This window comes from Molothrus aeneus, chromosome 23, assembly GCF_037042795.1.
Source record: "Molothrus aeneus isolate 106 chromosome 23, BPBGC_Maene_1.0, whole genome shotgun sequence".
NCBI lineage: Eukaryota > Metazoa > Chordata > Aves > Passeriformes > Icteridae > Molothrus > Molothrus aeneus.
The window spans coordinates 7,220,296-7,243,512 of NC_089668.1; the positions used below are offsets into that span (position 1 = coordinate 7,220,296).

The 23,217-nt window shown below is 44.0% G+C and overlaps 1 protein-coding gene and 1 long non-coding RNA gene across 5 annotated transcripts; one reads left to right on the forward strand and one right to left on the reverse strand.

Moving 5' to 3' along the window:
- Window positions 1-1,163: 1,163 nt before the first annotated feature.
- LOC136565928 (uncharacterized) lies at window positions 1,164-4,875 on the reverse strand. 2 transcript variants are annotated; one of them, XR_010784941.1, is made up of 3 exons: window positions 4,718-4,875; window positions 3,373-3,512; window positions 1,164-2,285 (listed from the first exon to the last, which is right to left on the reverse strand). It is a non-coding gene; the product is annotated as an uncharacterized lncRNA (long non-coding RNA). The 2 variants fall into 2 exon arrangements; XR_010784940.1 differs by lacking the exon at window positions 4,718-4,875 and having other exon boundaries at window positions 3,373-4,165.
- Window positions 4,491-21,408, forward strand: TRNAU1AP (tRNA selenocysteine 1 associated protein 1). Of its 3 annotated transcripts, XM_066564831.1 has the most exons (10): window positions 4,491-4,604; window positions 7,316-7,392; window positions 7,508-7,605; window positions 8,331-8,430; window positions 10,908-10,960; window positions 11,587-11,718; window positions 15,143-15,262; window positions 16,727-16,889; window positions 17,776-17,809; window positions 20,023-21,408. In XM_066564831.1, the coding sequence occupies exons 3-10, from the start codon at window positions 7,520-7,522 to the stop codon at window positions 20,157-20,159; spliced, it is 825 nt and encodes a 274-aa protein (XP_066420928.1). In that variant the 5' UTR covers window positions 4,491-4,604; window positions 7,316-7,392; window positions 7,508-7,519; the 3' UTR covers window positions 20,160-21,408. The 3 variants fall into 3 exon arrangements, with proteins under 3 accessions (XP_066420928.1, XP_066420926.1, XP_066420927.1); XM_066564829.1 differs by lacking the exon at window positions 7,316-7,392 and having other exon boundaries at window positions 4,543-4,604; XM_066564830.1 differs by lacking the exons at window positions 4,491-4,604; window positions 7,316-7,392 and adding an exon at window positions 5,601-5,690.
- The last annotated feature ends 1,809 nt before the right edge of the window (window positions 21,409-23,217 follow it).

Sequence of the window (23,217 nt, forward strand, 5' to 3'; positions counted from 1 at the left end):
CCTCTTTTTCTGCCAGCCTTGCACTGTGCCCTTCCCTGTGCTGGCTCCATTCAAACAAGGCCCTTGCATTACTTTCTGTGTTTCCTGTTGCCTTAGAATCAATTTGAACAGACTGGGACTTGTTTTCAGCAACATCAGAACTGTTGTACTGGGCCATTACCTGAACACTTTGGGATGTTCACTTTGGTGGGCTGGAAAAGCTCATTTATGTACTTTATCTGAAAACATCATTAGCATAAGATCCCACAGCTGACTGCATATGGACTACAAACACTCCAACAGATATCCCAAGAGCTACTCACAATCAAATATCCAGACCCAGGATTAAATCTCTTCCATGGGATCCTTATGGAGGATGTAAACAAACCACCCCTGCCAGTTAGTAACTTATTCGTGTGAACATCCAGAACACTCTTATTTGACCAACTGACCTTTCCATAAATTCTCTGAGGGTGATTTCCCTGTATTACCAAGGAAGAAAACACAAAACAGCCCCCTTTTTGACCCTATTCCTGGTGAATTCCATCCACAATCTGAGATGACCCTTGCTGAATCCTGGTGAGACACAGCAGACTATGATTTCATCCCTGTGGAGGCTAAATGTGGTCTCCAAAGAATTCTCTCTGAGGAGTGAGTAAGGACATCCCTCAGTGAAGATATGAAGAGGATAAAAACTACAGAGGAATGGGGATTGACTGATTGTGTGGAAATAGGAATGCAAAACCAGCAAGGGGAGCACGTTTGCTCCTAGACGACAAAACTGACAACCCTGGGAATAAATTCCTCTGGCCCCCCTTACTCATGGATGTGCTCAGCTGTTCCCCATACTGAACTCCTTGTCTTGTTGCTCACAGTCATCCCACTCAGGGGCCACTGAAGCTGGAAATGCATTCCTTTAAAGCAAAAAGAATGGACTGTCCTTGTCCTTCGATCTTGACTTTGTTGGGGGATCCCACAAAACCCACGGATAAATATGAGCATAGGACTTCATGTAAATGACTACACTTTTTCTTAAATAGAATGCAAGACAGGACATCAAATTTCTCCAACTGCACCTTGATTATATACAAGAAACTGGGTCTGGATAAGAAAGCTAGCAGGCACAAACACATCAATGAGCTTTTATTAGAACATCTTTCAAAAATACTACTGGCAGCTAGAAATCAATCAGAAATTATTTTTACTTGCTGTGAAATCATGACAGGAACAGTGAATCATCAATAAATAAATAAACAAATGAGATTGTCAAGCCTACAATAATTTGTAATTCTACACTGAAAAAGACCCCAGATAGATCACTTTAAGCAGCATTATATTCATCATGAAAAAATGGATTTGATCAAATTTTAAGACACACCATCTCATGCAATAATGGAAAACAGATTTCATGGCATATTTTCTTCTGGATTATTTCAATTACTTTCAGAATCTGAGAAGCTATTCCAAACTCAAAGTTTTGCTTTATGTTTTGGTTTGGTTTGGTTTATTTAATTTATTATTTCAATTATCCCTGGCCAAATTAACCCCTGATCTCAGTCCACTGCATACAGTTGCCTAAGAAAAAGGACTGACTTGCACCTGCAAGACCAACAAAGGGAAGGTTCTAACACACTAACATCCAGTACTGAGGGCACAAAACCCATTTAAGTCATTTTCATGTTGAAGCTAAAACCAGCAAATTCAAATTAAAATCTCCCAGGCCAGATTCTCAAGATCAAAACCATTAATTCTAAAAGTTGAAAGCAGTCAGGGCCTCCTCCCACGACGTACTGAGTGACCCTTAATGAAAATCAAAGTTACCAAGAGTTGAAAGAGCTATGAAGCCTCCAGGATTGGGGCCTCCAACAGGCTACAGCTCCCAGAGACCAGTTAAACGTGGGCTCAGGGATCACCCCTCCAGTGGATTCCAGTAAACACTAGTTGGAATTTACTCAGCAGTTTTCAGGACCAAGTTTCTAGATCCAGAAATACCTGCTATCCTAGCAAAGGGAACAAGGGACACATATGCTTTGGCTGCTAACTGCTGACACTCATACTCAGGACAGAGGAATACCCACATCTTTCTTTCATGGCCTCTTTGCCAGTTCATAAATTTTTAAAGGGGAATAAACACTTTTTCGCATAATAACATGCTTCTGGCACTGTTTTTACTCTGTCACAAGGTTAAGTGCATAAACAGCAGTCACTTCAGATATAACACTGAATTTAAACTTGTCTTCTCCTGGTCCAACACAATCACATCCTTCTGCAATTTTGTTGCCCAATATCCACGTCTATGGATTATCCTAGGAAAAGCAAGTTTTGTGTTACTCAGTTGGAAGGAAAAAGCCAGAAAGGGATTATTAAAGACACTGGACTCACTTCACTAAATGACAAAGAACTACTGGCTTTTGTAAGTAATAACAGAGAATGAGCAACAGCTTTGTGGGCTCTGCAGAGCAGAGCTCCAAGTTAACCAGTGGATAAATTGCCATGTTGGAAACATAAAACCATTCTGGAAGCTGACATCTGAAAGGCAGACACAGCAGGGGCTTCAAAGGGGGTGAATTTGCAAGAGACCAAGTTGCCAGTGACACCAAGGCACAAAACGTGCAACTTGACAACCCAAGGTCTTTGTTCAGCTGAGTTATCAACTGTGGGTCTTGCTGCCTTTCTGATTGCATGCTAGATGTTAGAATTTAGGGAGGAGCTTGGAGGAAAATGATCTGAGGGTGCTCTAAGGACTCAGAAGTCAGAAAACATATAAACTGTTAATCTCACATCTTGCACCCCCCAAGACTTGATATTCTAGAGCAGCCAATACTGGACGTGAATGATGAGAGATGCAGATCCTGCTCAGAATAAGGATGAAGGATTCTCATTGTCTCCTGAAGGAATGTAGGAAGGATCAAACGTGCCCTGCTCTATCCACAGGGAAAAGCAAAGCAAGGAATTCTCCACTCCCCTCCCGGCGGGGAGGGGAGTATGTCTGTGTGTGTGTGTGTGTGTCTGTGTGTGTGTGTCTGTGTGTGTGTGTGTATTTCTGCCCTTGGTCATGGAAGAGGGATATTGTGGGGCAAGATTTGAGCGAACGCTAACACATCACTTCGGAAGGAGTTCCAGAACTGGCTCCATCACACGAGGCTGCCCAATGACAGCACCGGAAAACCTCCACCCGACACCGGCGGGCTCTTGCTGCCCTCTCCCGGGATACGACCGACGGAGGCACCGCCCGGCTCGCCCGGAGCCTGAGCCACCGCGGCGAAAATAGCGCGGAGGCTTTGAAGTGTCCCTGTCGCCAGGAGCTGGATTTATGGCGTGCAGCAGGGCCTGCACAACCAAGCCAGGGATTCAGCTCATGCGTGGCGTTCCGTAACAGAGCAAAGGTCTTACCCGTGACGGGAGATGCCGAAATTCCAACCGGCTCTCGGGATGCCGAAAATACCAACCAGTTCTCAGGCTCACTCGTCTCTGTTCCGTCGGTAAGAGGGGGTTCATCTTCTCCAGGAATTGCCACCAACGCTGTCGAAGGCCTGCAGAAGTAAATAAGAGAAGAGGATCACACCGTACCCAATCCAACCCCGCGTCTCGGGCTGATGATCCCGAGGATGGATCTCTATGGATGGATCTGTATGAAGAGGCAATCTGGCTGGGATTCGAAGCTTCTGATGCAGCTGCTGCCTCAGTGGGTGGAGGGGAGCCGGGATCATGGTCTCTCACAAACCTCTCTACAACAACAACAACAACAACAACAACAACAACAAAACCAAAAAAACCCCCACATGTCTTTGGCCTTTCAGCATTGTCAAAAACTGTCCAACTTTGTAAACCCTGTGCCATCTCTGACGGCAGTGGTGCCTTGAAGAGATGACCAAAGTGTTTGTCACAGCATGGAGCTGTGTCAGGGGAGGGTTAGGTTGGATAGCAGCAAAAGGTTCTTCCCCCAGAGGGTGCTGGGACACTGAGCAGGCTCCCCAGGCAATGGCCGTAACTGCAAGGCTGCCAGAGCTCCAGGAGCGTTTGGACAATGCTCTCAGGCACAGGGTGGGATTGTTCGAATGTCCCGTGCAGGGCTAAGTGTTGGTCTCAATGATCCCGGTGTGTCCCTCCTAACTCAGCATATTCTATGAATTTTTTCCTGATATCTGAATCTCCTGTCTCAGATTAAGGCCATTTCCCCTTGCCCTCTCACTCCAGGCACTGTAGAAGAGACCGCTCCCCACCGCACTCCAGTGTCCCCCCAGGTAGCTGCAGTTGCCCCAAAGGCTCCCTAGGTTGCTCCAACCCTCCTCCCCCACCCTCTGCCCCCGGCTCCCTCCCGCGGCTGTCGCTCCTCCTGCCGCCAGGGGGCTCTGCGGCGGCAGGGGCGCCGCTCTCTCCGCCCGCCGGGGCCGCGGAGGAGGCGGCGGGGCCGGCCCGAGCGGTGGCGGGAGGGACCGGGGGACGGACCGAGGGACCGGGGCACCGGGGGTGGGGCGGAAGGAGGGGCGGCGGCGGCGGGGCCGGGCCGGGCCGGGCCGGGTCGGGCCGGGCCGGGCCGGGCCGGGAGGTGGAACGCGCGGCCCCGCTGAACCCGCCGCGGGGCCTGCGGGAGCAGCATGGCCGCCAGCCTGTGGATGGGGGACGTGAGTGTCCGGCCGGGACCGCGCGGCTTTGTGCGGGGGCGACGGGGCTACGGGGGCACGCGGCCGGGCCGGGGGCGCGCGGGAGGCACTGACCGGCTGATATCGTCACTGACCTGCACCCGCACAATTACTGACACTCTCCCACCGACCGACTGACACCCTCTCATTGACACTCTCGCACTGACTGACACTCTCACACCAATTGATATGCCGTCCCTCTGGCACCGTCACACTGGCTGTCTGACACCATTACAGCAACTGACAGCCTTACTCTGACTGACTGACGCTCTCACTCTAACGCCCACACAACAACCTACAGACTGATATCCTCACAGTTCTGACACCCTCACTCTGACTGACACCTGACACCAGCTGACCTTCTCCCTGACCGACTGACCCCTTCACACCACTGACACAGCCTCACAGCCCCTCACACATTCAGACACACCTGAACTCCCCAAGTGACACTCACGTCATACACTCCTGTGCATGCTGACATGCTCACACAGGCTGACACACACTCAGACATAAACCCCAGCTTGACAGGCTCATTTGTGAGCAGTTACACACACACACCCCCTAGAGTGACCCTCATTGCCTGCCTGCAGCCAGGTCACAGCGAGACTTACACCAGTGTCCCTGGTGGTCAGACACGTGCATGGGCACCAAAAAGTCTCACACCTCCATGCTCTTAAGAGGCACTCCCATACTCACAGCGTGTACACTTGCATGCTTCAAGGATTTATCTGCTGTTTTACCTGCTCAGCTGCTATGGGCACTTACATGCTTACATTGTGCAAGGCATTTACACATACTCATGGTTGTGCTTCTAATTGTGCTTACACTTGTAGGCACACCTGTATGCACCTCACAACCTGCCACCTACATGCACACCTGTGGGTGCACTTACACCCTCATAGGGATTTTGACTCCCCTACATGCACGCACATTCAAAGCATTTGCACTTCCTGCTAGGTCCTTCATTCCTGCCTGTGTGTGTACCTGTCAGAAAGACCAGCTGTGTGAAGCACACTCACAGGGGCTTCTTCACCCAAGAGTGTCTTGATGCCCACTCACGTGCACACTGTAGGTACACTCACAATTATGCACAGCCCACAGTGTCCCTTGTGTGCCCTTCATACACCCTCACTCTTGTGCCCCTGTGTCCTTCACACTCACTACTGAACAAACACTTTCACACACATGTGAACTCACCCCAGCATGTTGTAGTGCTCTGCCACCCAGCCGCACTGCATGTGTGTGTGTGCTCAGTGTGTTGTGGTGCCTGCATTGCTGCCACTGTGGTACACTGTGACACACACATGCTGTCCCACTGCTGCGTGCAGTGTCTTTGCTGTCTGTCACACACTTGTACACACCTGTGTGCACTCCACTATGCATGTACAATGTCACAACTTCTCTGCCACCTGTTTCTTGGACGCACATATTCCTTCAGTCCCTTTCTTGCAGCTCACACCAGCACAGTCCTGCTTGCACGTAGTGTTCCTCATCTCTCACATGTGTGTGTACACACAGCTCAACACATCCCTGAGAATCCCGCTGGGTACTTCTCTCCCACACACACACTCAGCACACCCACAATATCAGGGTGTCATCCTCTACCTGCCTCTGCTCGTGCATGGAGACTCTGTGGAGTCTGTTCTCCCTTTTCCCCACAGAGAGGGTTTTCTGCCACCTCTCTATGATAAAGCCCATCTTCTTTTTCATCACTACTCTCACAAGCAGGCCGTGGCTCTTTGAGCCATATGGACATATCCAAGCAACTGGTTGTGTTTACAAATACAGCTTTCCTGTACACACACACAGCGGGATCACGCTGCATAGCACATCTGTGCAGAGTGGTGCTGCCTCTGCTCCTGGGGCAAGTCAGTTCTGCTTCACACTCACCTCCACAGGGCATCTTCTGCCTTTGACACGTGCAAGTGCAGTATGGTCACCTCTTTCACATACTGCACAATCTGTCCCACACGCAAGTGGTGGAGCCACCTGGTACCTGACAGATACTGGAGGGCTGTAGGTTACCATGAGCCACCTGTCTTACACAGGTAAATACATGGAGTTATATATATCTTATACATACATTTTTCAGCTCCATGTTACTTGTCACACACACCGCTCCCCATTCTAATTTTGGTTAGTTCCCTCTTCCAGTTTCTGTTATACACAGAGGTGCCCTGTTCACTCAGGCTCTTCATAGTATATTTGATCCAAATTCCAGCACCATTTCCTACTTGTCAGTACCTTACACCACGCAGACTCTTGCTCTCCAGCATGTTCACATGCACTCTTACCTGCACAGTGTGGTCCTTCCCTGTGACATGAACATGGTCAGTGCTCCCATGGGCAGGATGAAGCGTAGAGCTGCTGTGGGACGCGATTCCAGGGTTTCCCCCGAGCGTTGCCCTGGTATAACCAGGGTTGTGCGAGGCAGACACAGCTCTGCAGACCCCTACCGCAGCTCCATGGGGCAGTGTCACCTGCCACATGCCACCCGGGGTTGTGCCACACTCTGTATCCACAGTGCTGGCCCAGCCTTCGCTTGCACCTGGAGAAGGAGCCTGCCACCTTCTCCTCTGCTCCCTGTAGGAAATGCTCAGTTTGTTGCTGTATGTTTCTGAGTGGCTTTTGTCCTTCTGTGAAGCTCCCTTGTTCTCTGAAATTCATGCTGTCTCTTGGGTTCCACTTTGCAGACTGTTGAGCCTGGTTCATGCATGCCTGCTGGTTTTGAGTGGCATCGACCCTCTTAAATGAGTCTTCTTTTTGAAGTGTAAGGGTAAAATCCTTCTCCATAATGTTTTAACTGCTTAGAGGGACATTGACACATATATTCTCTTTTTTGTAGATGCCCTAATCTAACTTTCTTTCTCTTTTTGCTTTTATAGCTGGAGCCCTATATGGATGAAAACTTTGTTTCAAGAGCCTTTGCCACCATGGGAGAGCTTGTACTGAGTGTAAAAATCATTCGAAACAGGTTGACAGGGTAACTGTTTCTGTTTGTTCTCCGAGTGCATTTGGACTGAAGCCTCACTGTGGTCCTTCCATATCAGAGTGAATTTTCCCTTTGAGTTTCTCACCATTGCTGCCACCAATATGTGAATATTGATGAGAGCAATGGAGAGGGCACTGCTGGCTCTTCAGCCTCCCCTCAACAAACACGGTTTGGCCCGCATCCTGCAGTGCTCCAGCACTCAGCCAGAGCAGTGTATGTATCTCATTCCATCCCTCTGGGAATTACACCTCCCCAGGCTTTGGTTGCTAGTCTGTAGTACAGATATGTGATGCTGGCAGAGGTGGGAAGTCGGACTCAGAGCAATAAGAGAACCTTTAAAGTTCATTTGAAATAAAATGAGTGATTTATGCAGAATAAAGTAGTTTCATTCTTATTCATTATTCTTTTAAGTGTTGTAATTTCAGTTTTCAGTAGTTTAAACTTGTGCAGGCAAATTGATAGTCAATGAAAGTAGGAAGTAAACTGTAAGCTAAACCATTTTCTATGTGCTTATCTACCTGAATTATGGTAAGTAGGGGCTATCTCTTGAGATCCAGCTTCTCTTTGGTAGCCAATATTTATACTTTAGAAAGAAGCTCTTCTATGTATTGCAACTATAGCAAATTTCTTACCAGTTATCTAAAATACAGCTTTCCTCATCAAATGTGTTTTAAGTTTATAACTTTTGTCTCTTCTCTTCTGTGTTGTATGTTCAGAATTCCAGCAGGCTATTGCTTTGTAGAATTTGCAGATCTAGCTACTGCAGAGAAATGTTTACACAAAATCAATGGAAAACCACTTCCTGGTGCTACACCGGTAAGTAAATGGGATCAGCCAGTTGAGAACCAAAACTTGGTAGGGACAGATAGTGTAGAATGTGTATTTTTAATGATTACAGATAATTCAATGGTTAGCAAACTGGGATTCATCTTTGCTTTAGAATTGAAGTTATGACTATAAAACTGCCAATGTTCTTGCTCAGAAAATTGTTGAGAAAAACCACTGATTTCTTTGTGACTGTCTAGATAAAGTTCAAGTGTAGAAGTGTTGTGGGGTGTGATGTTTTTTATATCTAACCATTGCTGCTGTTACCAAAGTTGGACCAATCAGAAACCTGAGAAGAACAAGGAAGAAATTAGACTGAGTATAGTGTATGTCTACATCAATTCTTCCATCTCTCTCCTTTTGTATAATCATGGAGTCACAGAGTGGTTTGGGTTGGATGGGACATTAAAGCATATCATATTTCATCCCCTATCATGGGTAGGAACACCTTTCACTAGACCAAGTTGCTCTAAACCCCATCCAACCAGGCTTTGAACATTTTCAGGGATGAGGCAAGCTGAGAATTTAGCTGTGTGTGTAGAGGATGAACTTGCAAGTTTACACTGTCTTTTGAGTAACATTGATTGGCAAAAGAAACATGACTTTTAATTTTGCATTGTTCTTGGCCCTTAGCAAACAGAGTTTACTCAAACCTCTTTACAGTGGAGAACAAGACAGAGTATTGAATAATTGCAGTGCATAACTAGCATCTCTTCTACATGAAAGCTGGGTAGTTAGGGAGAAGAAGAGGAATAGGCAGAGAGGCTAATTTTAGGATGTTGACTTGAATATGTGGTAGATTAAAATGGGACGGCTGACACAGCTGTCTGTTGTACCCACAGGAGTTGGCTGCAGTAAGGTGGGGTGACTGATTCATAAAGCAGCTCTAAAATCACCTCACTTATGGTATGATATACAAAGTAAATGGATTCCTATTTCAGAATAGTTAATACCCAGAGGAGACTGGGAAGTCCAGATTGAGCTATTTAGTCAACATTCCGGAGAGGGTGACGTGCCCCGTTAAAAGGAGTCGATGAGAGGCCTGGAGATACCTGTTTCACATGTTTGCTCATGATTAAGGCAAGCTGATCATCCTGGATGCCTTCTATAGTCACTGGAGAGACAAAGAGAGCAAGGAGTAAGATAATAATGGAAATCTGGTTTTGGGAATACCCATCTTTCTTCGCAGTTTTGTTCAAAACACAGTGCTGTGTGGAGGGATGATTTACATAACACATGGAGAGAACTACAGATGTCAGGCAGAGATCCAAAGCAGCCCAAATCAATGCACTCAGCAGGCAACTGCCCAGCTCATCCTTTGCATTTAGGGAATTTTGTTTACAGAAAACTTGAGTGTGGCTCATGCTTTTATTTATTTTTAAATACTGAATCAGTCAAGGGAATAACAGAGAGCCATGGTGCTGGTGGTGTTTCTCTTTTCCAAGCATTCGTGTTCCCAGTTCCCATCTGAGTGGAAGTACTCTCAGGTGTCTTGTTGATTTTAAACCCAGACTATTGCAATGAAGAGCAAGATTCCCCCCCCCCCAGAAAAGATCCACGTGCTTCAAAGTGGAATCTAAATTTTGTGTTAGCTTGTAAATAATCCACAGAAGTTGTGTAGTACTGTGCTCCAGAGAATGCAAACATGCAAGGAACAGGATTATAGCCTAGAGTTAAGTCTGTGCTCTATTTCCCAAGAAGTATTTACCTGGTTTTGAGGGAAGGAAATCCATCATACGAGGGCTCTTCACTGTACTGAACAAGTACCCTAATCTCTAGGGCATTTCTGATTGTGATCCGAAATCCTGATTCTAGGATCTGAAATCCTGATCCTGAGATTAGCCCCTGATCTCTAAGAGCTGATTCAAAGATCTTGGTCTCCTTAGATCTTGGTCTAAACTTAGATGTAAGTTGGATAAAAGTTGCTAAAAGTCTGGTAGGTGGGGGACAGAGAGTTCCAGATGTGCCAGAGGGCACAAATCTGGGCTGCTGCAAAACTTGTTTCAAAAATAAATTCAGATGTAAAATTTAAAGAGGGCTCCAGTGTCCAATGTAGTTCTTTCAGAACCCTTTAATTTTGAGTCTTACTAAATGTCCAGAACCAAGTATTTAGCCACACTTCCAGACTCAGTTTGATTCCATTTTCCAGTGTGTTGGATTCTGGTCTGCTAGTGTTTGTGTTAAATCACAAAAGTCCAGTAATGGTACTGTCATTTCATTTTAAGACCTTAAAATTTGAAGAAATTTAACATTTGTTATTTCTACCTCTGTTTACATTTTGATTTTCATTATTATATCTGTACTGATGCTAAATAAAAACGTGCTTGTTACCTTAACTGGCTGGCATGAAGGCATTGAACATGTGTCAGCATTAAGTTGTATTAAATCAGCTTATTGTATTTTTCCCTAATTTCTTGAATTCACATGACAACATTTGAATGTATGGATTAATTTTTGCCTTGTTTCAGGCGAAGCGATTTAAATTGAATTATGCAACATATGGAAAACAGCCTGATAACAGGTAAGTGCTCAATATATAAATATTAATTTTTCCTGCTTAATGTCTCTCTATTAATTGCCTTGCAAAAAGTATTCAAAATATGTAAACCCAAAGTTCATCACTGCCAGTCTTTAGTAGGAGGAAGAGAACTTAGACTGCCAGTTTTGTGTTTTGCACTGTGTGTGGCACAGCAGATTTATCCAGTGTCCTTTAAGGTATTTAAACTTTGTAGCATCAAAGTATCTAATTCATATATTATAATTTAAGATCTATATATTATAATTTAGATCTATGTATTGGAAATAGCATATCTATAAATGAGATCTTTTTTCTTGCCGTTTTAGAAATCAGAAATATCCTGTGAGTAATAAGCTCGGAAATAATCTTTAAATAAAAAGCAGTATTAAGTTGATTGGTTGTGGTGCTTCAATTAACTTGAAAAAGCAGTGTCAATCAAAATTTTAGTTAAGCAGCTTAACTAGCAGCATTTAAATTCTCCATTAAAGGGTCTTTTAGTATCACTCTTCTCTGAGTTCAGATATTTAGGCTAAATGGTAACTGTCACTTCTGCACTACTGTAAATCAGCATGTCCCTTTTTTTTTTTTTTAATGATTGTATTTAAGATGTTTTCTTTTGATTTCTTTAGTCCAGAATATTCCCTTTTTGTTGGAGACCTGACTCCTGACGTGGATGATGGGATGCTGTATGAATTTTTTGTTAAAGTTTATCCATCGTGTAGAGGTGGAAAAGTTGTTTTGGACCAGGCAGGAGTATCCAAGTAAGTTGTCTTTTATTCACTTTTTTTTTTTTACTTCACATGTGGCAACAGGAAAAATAGAATACAGCAAGGGGAAAAAATTCTTTTAGCTTAGATTTTAGTAATCTTAAAATGTAGTGGTTTCGGCCATTCAGTCTGCAGTTTGCTTGAGTTTTGATAGCCACCATGTGTATTGTCACTCCTCCATCAGTGTGAGGCCCTTTGTGTGTTATTGCACTTCTTAAAATGCTGAAAAATATCTTAAGTAATCTTGAAACACTCTTTTCCTGGACTCTTGGGTGGAATTGTGCTTTACAAACTTTAGGCTATTGAGTGTATATTCCTGTGAGAGCTATATGTGTTTTCTTTCAAATAGGGTAGGGCACACAAAGCTATGATTCACTGTCAGGTTCTCAGTAGCTGCCTTGTTTGTCTTTCCTGAAAATGTCTTGCTAAAAACAGGTATCAAGAGGTCGGATCTCTTAATGTTATTAAAACATTTTCTAAATAGCATGAAATTAAGCTGTATTTTCCAGGGAAGGAGCAGTTGGTGAGCATCCTTATTTTCAAAGCAGAGCATGGCTTCAGTGAAGCACAGTTTTGTGATATAACACCTCTGAGAATGTTGGGATAAGATATAGGTTATGGCTGTAGGTCCCTCCACCTTCTCATATGTGGTTCCTTAGTCTTAGACAGGTTGGTTTGAAGGAATCTCTGGAGGTCTCTGGTCCAGCTCCTAACAGGACTGCAGCCAGCATTAGATCATATCATCCATGGATTGTGTAGCCTGGAAAACCTCCCAGGATGGAGTTAATTCAGGCTGTCTGGGCAGCCTGTTCCAGAGCTGTGCTTCTCCCCAGTCATGAAGTTCCTCTTCATGTACATCTTGAACCTCTTGCAGAGCTACTCAGTCTCTCTGGCTGTTGGGTCCTCATGCTGTCATTGCCACCTCCCCTGGGACTGACACTGCTGGGTTGGGCTCTGTGTGACTTCTGCTCCTCCTCAGTGTAAACCCCACAGTTCCTGTTGTGCAGCACCTGCTTCAGTCTTTGTCTATAGAACAGATGTTGGTGCTGCAGGTTGGACTATTAGTTGGGTTTTAGGAGCTGTGCATAGGTGCAGACCTCAAGGAAAGGTAGCTGCTGGGTAGCTTCCCAAGCTGTGGTAGCTTGGGAAGCAGGGGAGGAGCAGGGACTTAGAGTCCTGTTTCTGGGAAGAGCAAAGCTGTCTCCCCTGGCAGTGCCAGAGTCTTGGTGCCAGGGGCTTTGTTGGGACTTGTGCAATTGCTCAAAGCTGAGGCATCTGCAGGTGTCAGTGTGATGTGAGAGAGGAGCTTAGGGCTTGTGGACATGCCCAGTGAAGCCTTGGCCCTTCCAGCCAGGGCTGGCGGATCAGGAAGGCCTCCTCCCAGCACCTCTTGTCCAGACAGGAGAGGAGCTTGGAGCACGGTGCTGTGGTGCTGTGCCTACTTCTCTGCTTTCTGCTGAGGGTACAGGTGCTGGGGCTTTCCAAACTTCAGGGGCAGGACAGAAGGTCTCTAGGGAGGTCCTGGCCAGGAAGAAATTATTTCTTTCCGCACCAGTGGTTTAGCCATTAGTGTGGAAAAGCTAAATGTGTGGAAGAGTTGGAAGAATCAGTGTCTGGAAGACTTGGAAGAATCACTGTCTCCGTTGCAGCACCCAGCATCTATTCCTGTACACTGCATCCATCTCTATCTGTTTCTGTTTTGGAGCTGCCAGTCTTCCCAGTTTCTCTTACACACTCCTGGTCCCATCTGAAAATCTGGAGGAGTCTTTTGGCAGCTTAGAAACTTAGTTGGGTTTGTGTGTGAACACCTTAAACTGACTTAGAAGTTGACTTGCATTGGATTAATTTGCCATAGTCCTTTGGCAGAGGGCAAGTTAAATGAATGTGGGTCTGTGTAGAGTTTTGCTTGTGTTTAATAATCTAGTTTGTATGTAGATAAGTCTAAGCTTTGATCTGGTCTTTTTGTGAGGAGGATACATCCATACCTGTGTATATATATATACATATATATTTTTATATATATTTTTATATATATATATATATATATATTTATTTATATATTTATATATTTATATATATATATATAAGATATTTATATATCTTGTGTGTGGAGCTTGTTGTGCAAGGTACTGCATTTTCTGGGGCATGAACTGCTCTGAAATAGCTGCCAGTGGGGACCTCGCATGAGTAGTACATGATGCTGCTTTCAAAATAGGACATAAGCTGGTGTTTAGCAGTTCCCACAGAATAGATAATGCACTGTAAACTTACACCCTTGGTTATGGCTCGTTCTTTTCCCCATGTAGACAAGCCCTTCCCTCCCAAACTTCTTCCTTTGCTTAGATGGATTCCTCTTACCCTCCCACATCTAAGTCTTTGATCTTTCTGCCGTGTTAGGCAGCCCATCCCATGATGGGATCCTGGCACTGCCCTCTTGGATGCTGTTGCATTGCTTCTGACTCACTACAGCATCAAAATCCCACGCAAAGGACTGTTGGGGTTGGAAGGAGTTGGAGTTTTCTGTCTGGCTGACGTGCAGTGCTGCCACGTCACAATGAAGGCTTGTTGCAGAGTCCAGGGATTCTGGATTGATATTGATATGTCTTTTCCAGCCAGGTCTTGGAGATCTATATCACACCCGAGATAGCTCAGCCACCTCAGATGGCTTAAAATTAGCAGGATGGCTTCTGTGGCAGTGTTGGAAACACAAAAGTTTTAATAAAACTCAAAATAACAAAGTTCTTTACAGAGAAAATCCAAGCCAGGTGCAAGACGCTCTTGCTCCTGGTAAAACACCTTACAAAAGCTAGTAGTTCCTTTGTTGTCTTCTTTTCTACTGAATTGCTTAGGCAGGACTTTTTGGCTTCTGTCCAATTGGCTATCTTTAAGTTTGAGGTGAAGTCCCCCAGGTCCTATGAGGTGTATTTTTACCTAATTGAGGAGAGAAACTTCTGGGCTTTTTTCATTTTTAAGGAGACAAAGGATAATTTTGTCACTCCGTCAACAGGGGGCACATTCCTACACTGGATGTGCTGTCCCCCATTCCAGCTGCGCTTTTGAGATTATCAGTATCCTCCCAGCAGAGATTTGGGGCTTTACCATGTGTCAGTTCACGCATTTCAACATGGCTTGTGTCAGCTCACTTCCAGTTCCCCACAATCCACTGGCACAAGAACTACGTTACATTGACAAGCCCTTGAAAGTACTGCCAGAGCTTGGACGTGTGGCTTCAGGCATTCTGGAAAAGCAACTGAAATGCAGAATAATTTCATCTCTCCCAAGAGCAGGGACAGCAACCCTAATGAATGTTTTTGTTCACTGTTTCCCATACCAAATCAAACTTCACCGTAACTAATTTTTATAACGTGGCATTGCTCTTTGACATTGGTTTTATGTGAGTTTTTCTATGTCTCTGCAGAGGTTACGGGTTCGTGAAATTCACAGATGAACTGGAACAGAAGAGAGCACTGACAGAGTGTCAGGGAGCTGTGGGGTTGGGCTCTAAACCTGTACGCTTGAGTGTGGCTATACCAAAAGCGTGAGTAGAAGAACAGCTGGACATTTATATGAAAAATCACATCTGGTTTTAAATGCCTTTTAGTGCTTTGGATACATGTCCTGGATGTGGCCATCACAAAATGAAAGAATACCCATGAATATGGGGAGTATCAGAATGCCCAGGAATTCAAAGAAATTATAACATTAGCTCAAGACTAAGCATTTTACACTGTTTTGAATTGTATATATTGTTAAATCCGTACACATGTGCACACACTGTAGTTAAATATGATTGTTTTTAAAATGTATGTTCCTTTGCATTAAATTGAAATAGTTTAAATCTTCTTAATGATGTCTGGATAGCAAAACTCAACTACCTTGCTAATTCTATTATAATGTCTACTACTCATAAGACTTTCGGGGCAGGGATTAACTTTTTTTTCTGTGTTTGTTCAGAACCTGATACAATGAGATCCTGGTCTGACTTGGGGCTCGTAGCACTAGGGTAATACGAATCATAGTAATTGCTCCCTATTTGAATAATATTTAGATTTTCAGTGACCTCATAAGGCTTGCGGGGGGGGAAAGGAAGAGAAAAGCAGAAAAAATGGGTGCATTGTGGTGAGAAGATTGATGTTTCCTTCTTCCTGCTTCTCACTAATTTCATCATTAGTAGAAATAGCTTTATGTGTGACATATTTTCATTTCCAAACGATATTTGTCATCTCATTATTTCAAATCTTGGTAGTTAGGTGGAATGGTGTTCCTTGGGAATGCTGCCACTTCATAAAGTGGCAAGGAATAGGAATTTTAGTCAGTTCTCAGGGTATTTAAGTTTATTTTTTGATTACTAGTAGTTTGTATTTCATGAACTTTCTCAAGTCTGTGCATTGAAGATCACCCAGTTCAGAGAGAAAGAGGACGAGTCCTTGCTTAGGTTTCTGTATGACAGTGGCAGAAGGGAAAGTTTTTTTCCAGTCTTACAAAAAAACCCGTGAGGTTTTTTGCCAGGCTTTAAGTCTTTAACTCTTCAGGTAAAGCAGGACTCAGTACTTTCTCTCAGAGAGTTGCAGATCACTTAAATTAATCCTCTTTACCAGACAGAAGAAGGGACTCCCGTATCTGGATTGTGGTTCAGGATTGTTCTAAACTGAAGCTCATAGTCCTGAACTCTTCCCTTCCCAAAGCCAGGAAGTGACATCCAATTATCTCATAAAGAATGACAGTCATGTTTATTAATGTAGAGGAATATGAATGAATACAGGAAAGGGTATTAAATTTAAACCACTTCTTTATGCAAATAATAAATATTGCTGCAGTAAATATTGAATATATTTTAAAGATTTAAATTTGCTTGTTAGACTAAACCTTGTCTCTTTACCACATTGTATCTTAAGCTATTTCACTGCTTTTTTCATACTTGGTCTGCACTATTTTATTGCAATGTTAAAAAATGGTTTATTGCTATTTTATTGCTATTTTTATCCCGCTTTATTTTTTGAAGTAATCGTGTGAAACCAATGGAGTACAATCAGATGTACAACTATAATTACAACCAGTATTACCAACAGTATCACAACTACTACGCTCAGTGGGGGTACGACCAGAACACGGGCAGTTACAGCTACAGCTACCCCCAGTATGGCTACACGCAGAGCACCATGCAGGTAGGGCAGCACAAAAACACCACAGAGCTTGAAAGGTGGGATGGGAACATCTCATCTTCAGTTCTGAGAATCACAGAATGTCCTGAGCTGGAAAGGACCCACAGGAATCTCTGAGTCCAGCTCCTGGCCCTGCCCAGGACACTCCAACAATCCCACCCTGTGCCTAAGAGCATTGTTCAAATGCTCCTGGAGCTGAGGCAGCCTTGGGACCATGACTATTCCCTGGGGAGTCTGTTCAGTGCTCAAGCTCCTTCTGGGGGAATAATCTTTTCTGGATATCCAGCCTGACCTCTCCTGACACAGCTCCAGCCATTCCCTCAGGTCATGGAGAGCAGAAATCGGAGCTGTCCCTCAGGAGGAGCTGCAGACCCTAATGAGCTCTGTCCTCAGTCTGCTCTGCTCCAAACTGAACACACCAAGAGATCTTAGTATATACCTCTTAATAACAAAGTCTTAATATCACTACTATTTAGTGTTTAGCCCCTGGTGTGTCCTGTTGCATTATGGAGAGTATATTGCTGAGGTAAAAAAAAGTCTGGAGGACACAAAAGGTCTCTTAGTACAGTTGTGATGGTAGAAGAGTACAGGTAAAGGCAGTGCTCAGAGTGCCTTTGGGATACTTCATAAGCTTTGTTATAAAGGATAGAACACATCAGAACAGTCACCCCACTTCAACCCTGGAATTTCAAGAACTGCCTCTGATAGAGGTTTAGTGTAGGGTCTTGCCTATGGAGTGTTAGGAATGGAATACAGGCTTAGGGGTGAAGAATTCTGTTGTAATAACTCCAGTATAAAAGTCAGTCTCTGACAGTACTAATCAACAAGCAATGCTTGCAAAAGAAAAGATAATTATCCACTGTCCTAAGGGGTTTGTTTTTCCTTGCAGACATATGAAGAAGTTGGTGAGGATGCATTGGAAGGTATGTTTCTCAAATTGAAGTTGTCTGTATGTTGTGCACTGCTTGGAGATAGACTTTCTCATATTGGCCCTAATTTCAATTTACAATATACCTTTATCTTTGAGTAAATCTGAGAAAATTTGTGAGTCACTATCACCTAGAACAGTTGCATCCCGGTTTTACTGTTGCTGCTCCTATTCTGAACCTGGTGAGGACTGAAACTGTTTGACTTTCCCAGCACTGAGATTTTAATCTTCTGTAGTACTGAAATTGTTATCCTTTTTTTACTAGGGTTTCTTTTTCTGATATGCTACCAAGAAAAAAATAGATATTCTGGTTTTCTATAAAATCCTGACATTTAGAGCCCAGAATACTTCATTGTGCTTTTAGTTTACAAGTAAAAGGGAATAATATTAGTCACCACACTGATAAAATATTTCAAGCAGTTGTTGCTTGAAATGGGTCACTAAACCAGATTGGGGTTTTAGATACCTGTACAAGTAGCTTTTATTTATTGATGCATGAAACTATAATTTCATGCCAGCCATTCCAGATTTCTGTCTTGAGTGCAATATGCACTATGCAGTATATCTTACTCTATTCTTAAAAAACAAAAAAATTAAAAATTGCATAGTAACAGATCTACAGGATTCACAGGTATGCGTGATGATGTGTGTGGAAGCTGTTAAAAGCATTCTAGGAGAGCTTTCCTTTTGCTGAACCAAACATACCAGGACTAGAATTGGGATATCTCTGGATATTTCTTTTCCTGGCTGATTAACTGAAAGATTCCTACTTTTGTAGGAAACTGAATTAATGTATTGTCACTGTATCATTCCTTTTCCTTAAATCTCTTCTCCTGTAATGTGTTACAACATGATGTAGCTAAAACCAAACATAGAATCCTGGAATGGTTTGAGTGGGATGGAACTTCTAAAGCCATCTTTATCCACCCACTGCCATGGGCAGGGACACCTTTCACTTGACCAGGTCACTCCAAGCCCTGTCCAACCTGGCCTTGGACATTTAAAGAAATGGGGCAACCACAGCTTCCCTGGGCAACCTGTGCCAGGGCCTCACCTCCCTCACAGGGAAGCTACATGTTTACAAACATTTTGTTCCTGATGTGTTTTAGAGTCTTTCCAATCCTTCAGCTTTGTACTGAGAGTCATTCACTGACCTTTGTGATTGTGCTACTCTGATAATCTGAGCTTTGGGTTGCTAGTGTTGTCAGGTGAGCTTTCCACCCTACAGGGGTTTGGGGAGTCCATCACTGTGCATTCAGAGCGGCAGGATTGGACCTGCACGCTTGTTGTCCAGCTCCAAAATGCTTTCCAAACATTTGTTCCACATGTAAAATAGGGCTATGCTCACCATGATGCTGTGGTGCCACTGACACTCCCTTCATTCCTAACTGTGACCCCATCTTTGAACTGCTGGAGGCTTTGGCAGATGAGCTCTGGTGACTGCTTGCAGCAGCACAGAATGTTCCCATCCATCCATCCATCCATCCATCCATCCATCCATCCATCCATCCATCCATCCATCCATCCATCCATCATTTGTGACCTCACAGTGGAGGGAGCAGAAGGGAATGAGTGTCCCTGCCTCTGTTTCTGCCCTTTTCATCAGGGCAAACCCCTTCTGGCAGTGCAGGTGGCTGCACTGGGCTGTGAGGTGCAGGTGTGTGTTCCCTCCACTGGCTGTCCTGTGGGGCAATCACTGTTGTCAAAAGGGACATGTTTGGATGTAGTTATTCCTTATCTCATTGCAGAGAAATTGAGTAGGACTGATCGGGTCAGGTTTATGATTGGGCAAGTGCTGGGAATGTTTGGTGACTCACAGAATCACAGAATACTTGGGGTTGGAAGGACCTCTGGAGATAATCCAGTCCAGTTCCCTGCTAATGCAGGCTTACGTAGAGTATGGGACACAGGAACGCATCCAGGTGGGTTTGGAAAGTCTCCAGAGAGGGGGACTCCACACCCTCCCTGGGAAGCTGTTCCAGTGCTCTGCCACCCTCCATGAAAAGAACTTCTTGTTCATGCTGAAGTGGTTGCTCCTTGTCCTGTCAGTGGGCACCACTGAAAAGAGTCTGGCACTATCCTCTGACACCTGCCCTGGAGATATTGAGACTCCCCCCATGTTTGTTTTAATATACCAACTTGTTTACAGGGTGTTTTTTTTCTGAACACCTTTGATGTGTGACATATTTTCTGTCTTTCCTCCCATAGATCCCACACCTCATTTAGATGTCCATGAAGCAAACAAGCAGTTTATGGAACAGAGTGAAGAGCTCTATGATGCCTTGATGGACTGTCATTGGCAGCCTTTGGACACTGTCTCATCAGAGATCCCAGCCGTGTTATAGCCTCGTTGCTGAGGCGTGGTGTCTGTGAGACATCCTCCCAGTGCGCTCCGGACTGTTACACTGCCCCTGGATCCTGCAGTTGTGAGGGGTGGCCCTGTCCCCACCCAGGCCAGGTACTTGGAGTACAGGAGGACTGTGGCCTCTCCTGTAGAGAACAAGATGTAGGAGCATCACGGTAACCTTTATTCATGGTGAAAATTAGAACTGCGACAGTTTTATTTCTTTTGTCTTGAAATGAACTCTTAATACTTACTGGGAATTGTAATTTATAAACTTTCAACAAGATGGCACAGGAGAGAGACTCTACTCCATCGTACAATAAAAAAGTTGGTCTTTTAAGTAAAATTACCCTTTGCAATTTGGTTCCTGCCCATCTTTCTGCTTTGCTGCCCATTCAACTGTCTTAAGTCATTTGACCCAACGCTTATGAATGTGTTATTTCAAAAAAGATCATTTTTAGACACCACTAAAATGTCTCAAAATCTTTCCAGTAACTGGGTAAGGTTGCTGTAACTTGAGCATGGGATGAAAGCTTATGTTGTGGTTAACATAAGCTATGATCTTGAGCTTGCAAGTTTGATATTCTTAAGTAATCAACCCAAAGAGCACTTTGGAGAGCAAAGGCAGAAAGGAGTGTTATAAAACTTTTACCTGGTGGTATTTTGCACACCTGGCCTGCTTCTCCACCTGTGTATGAGGAAATAATTCCCCATGAATCAGCAGTTTAAAACACTTTTTCCAGCAACCATATTTAAATGTTATTTTGTGTATCATGCTTTTTTTTTTTTTCATTGTGGACACACCATGATGGTCTCATTGAGATGATGAGATTTTGTAGTGTCTTCCACTGTCCAGTCAGAGTGAAACTTAAGATCTTGCAGCAAAAACGGGTCAGAGCAATTGCCTTGATATATTGTGCAACAAATGGTTGTTAACCTGGAATGTGGTTTTTTACTGGATGTTGTATAAGCTGGATGGACAAGCAATATATTTAAACTGATATGTTGCATTAGAGGTGAAAGTGAAAATAATAGCACTTATATACATGTTATAAGCCCTTTTTCAGGCTTTTGTGCCTTAAACTCTTGGAGAAATAGGAGCAGAGAAACTACCTGTAATAAATGTCTATCCAAGGAATAGTTTGGTAACTGAAATTGCTATTGCAAAGCATTTCGTTGCCTCCCTGCCCATGTTGATGCAGAGATTTACCATAAAATTTAAGTACTTTGATAAAGTTACTTCTACTACACCTTTGTTTGTGTCCATAATTATGACCTATTTGTCAGTCTGTGGTCCCTTTTTTATCAACTGGAAGTGGGATGTGAGGGGAATGGTGGTGTGACTGGAGTTAGGTTATTCCTAATGAGCGACTAGAGGAACTAGAGGACTGTTGGACTCCTGCGCTCTCATCTGCTGTGAATTTTCCTCGTGCTGTGCCCCTGACTGTGCTGCTGTCTCACCTTCAGTTGCTCTGAATATAAGGAAAGGAATGTTCCCTGCGTATGCCAGGAGTTTCGGAAGCAGCAGAAGTGGAAGAGAGCAGAGCTTTATATCCTCTGATATATCCACTCAGCTCAAGACACCCCCTCTTCTTGGGAAGTTCAGCAGAGTGGCATTGCAAAAATGATGTAAAGAAGGGCATTTAAAACACTTTCTAGATCATTCTGTTACTGTGCTGCCCTGTGTGCCTGCCCTTCTCCTATTTTGGAGTTGTCTTTTCCTACCCCCCATGAATTTTGGCTTTTACAATGTGTCCATCCCATTTTCCTCCAGGGGGTGAAGCTACATTTATTTATCAATATAAATTTATTCTGCTGTTCTCATCTGCCTAGCATTGCTGTCTGTGGAGTATTCCCTAATGCCTGGATAAACTCTATCTATACAAGTCTCTCTCTAGAGGAGAGAGGAGCAGGTTATCAGGGATCAGACATCAACCCTGTGGGAAAATCCTTTTGCTCTCTGCTTTTGTTTTGTGGTGGAAAGAAAAATGGTAAATATTAATCCAGCCCATCCTAACCCCTAATTCCTGGGAGAGCTGGGCATGTACAGACCCTTGTGAGGAATAATTTGGGAGTGCAGAAGCCAGCAGAGATGACCTGCTGACTCCTGTTTACTGGTGCTGCAGAGCTTAAAATAGCTCCAGCTTTTGTTTCAGGAGAGAGGTTGATGCAAGGCTCTGGGCCTCATTCCCTGGAAGTATGAGCCAGGCTTTTGGGGTTGCTTGGGGGAATCTCAGCCAAGGTTGTTTGGAGCTGTTAAACCTCTGCATTATTTGGGTTTGTTTTGTTTTTTTTAATATCACTTACTCATCTTAATGTTCGTTTTCAGCTCCCGGCCATTATTGCTGTGTCTTATATAGTCTTATATATAAAAGGAGAGACTTACATGGAGCTAGAAAACAGCCACCTCCTGGGATTTGTAAGGTTTTCCTTTTGGAATCCCAGTTAAATGAAGTGTGGGATTTTGTTTTTCCTGGATGGCTACAGGAAAAGCCCAGATTAATTACCATTTAGTGTCACACAGGATGACAGACAAGGACTCCATGTAGTAAGGTAAATTCTCCTTTTATCTCTATGTGCTAAAGGCAAGAAGTCCAAGGCAGATGATATCACAGCTCCTGAAAATTGCATCCATATCGGCAACAGAGATCAAGAAGCCCTCTGCCCTTCAGCAGGCAGGGTTTATAGCAATTCCAAAAACAACTCAAATATTCTTATTGTGTTCTTTGATGAAGATGAGATCATCAAATTTAGATGAAAGTGTAGGGACTCCGATTCTCATTTGAGTTACAGACTGGGAATGTTCAGCAGAGCTGGAGGAACATGGGCACAGAGGGGTGATTTCCAAAGGCTGAGCTCTGAGGCTGCAGGGAGGGCTCTTTCCATTAGTCTGTGTTTAATTAAAAGCTTGACAATACACATTGGGGTGGCCTGGGGACAATCCTGACCCACTTCCAAAGAGATGAGGAGTCTGGAAGCATTGCTTTAGCAAATGATAAGAGGACTGAAAGGGGCTGACAGTGATTTTTTTTTTTTTTTTTCCATGTGAGTCTGACTAG

What these genes read in the sequence shown, in the direction of transcription:
- TRNAU1AP (XM_066564829.1), top strand. Translation starts at nt 4,578, where the DNA reads ATGGCCGCCAGCCTGTGGATGGGGGAC. An exon ending in CACTTCCTGGTGCTACACCG is followed by an intron (nt 8,431 to 10,907) that starts GTAAGTAAATGG and finishes GCCTTGTTTCAG; the next exon opens with GCGAAGCGATTTAAATTGAA. An exon ending in TGGTGAGGATGCATTGGAAG is followed by an intron (nt 17,810 to 20,022) that starts GTATGTTTCTCA and finishes TTCCTCCCATAG; the next exon opens with ATCCCACACCTCATTTAGAT.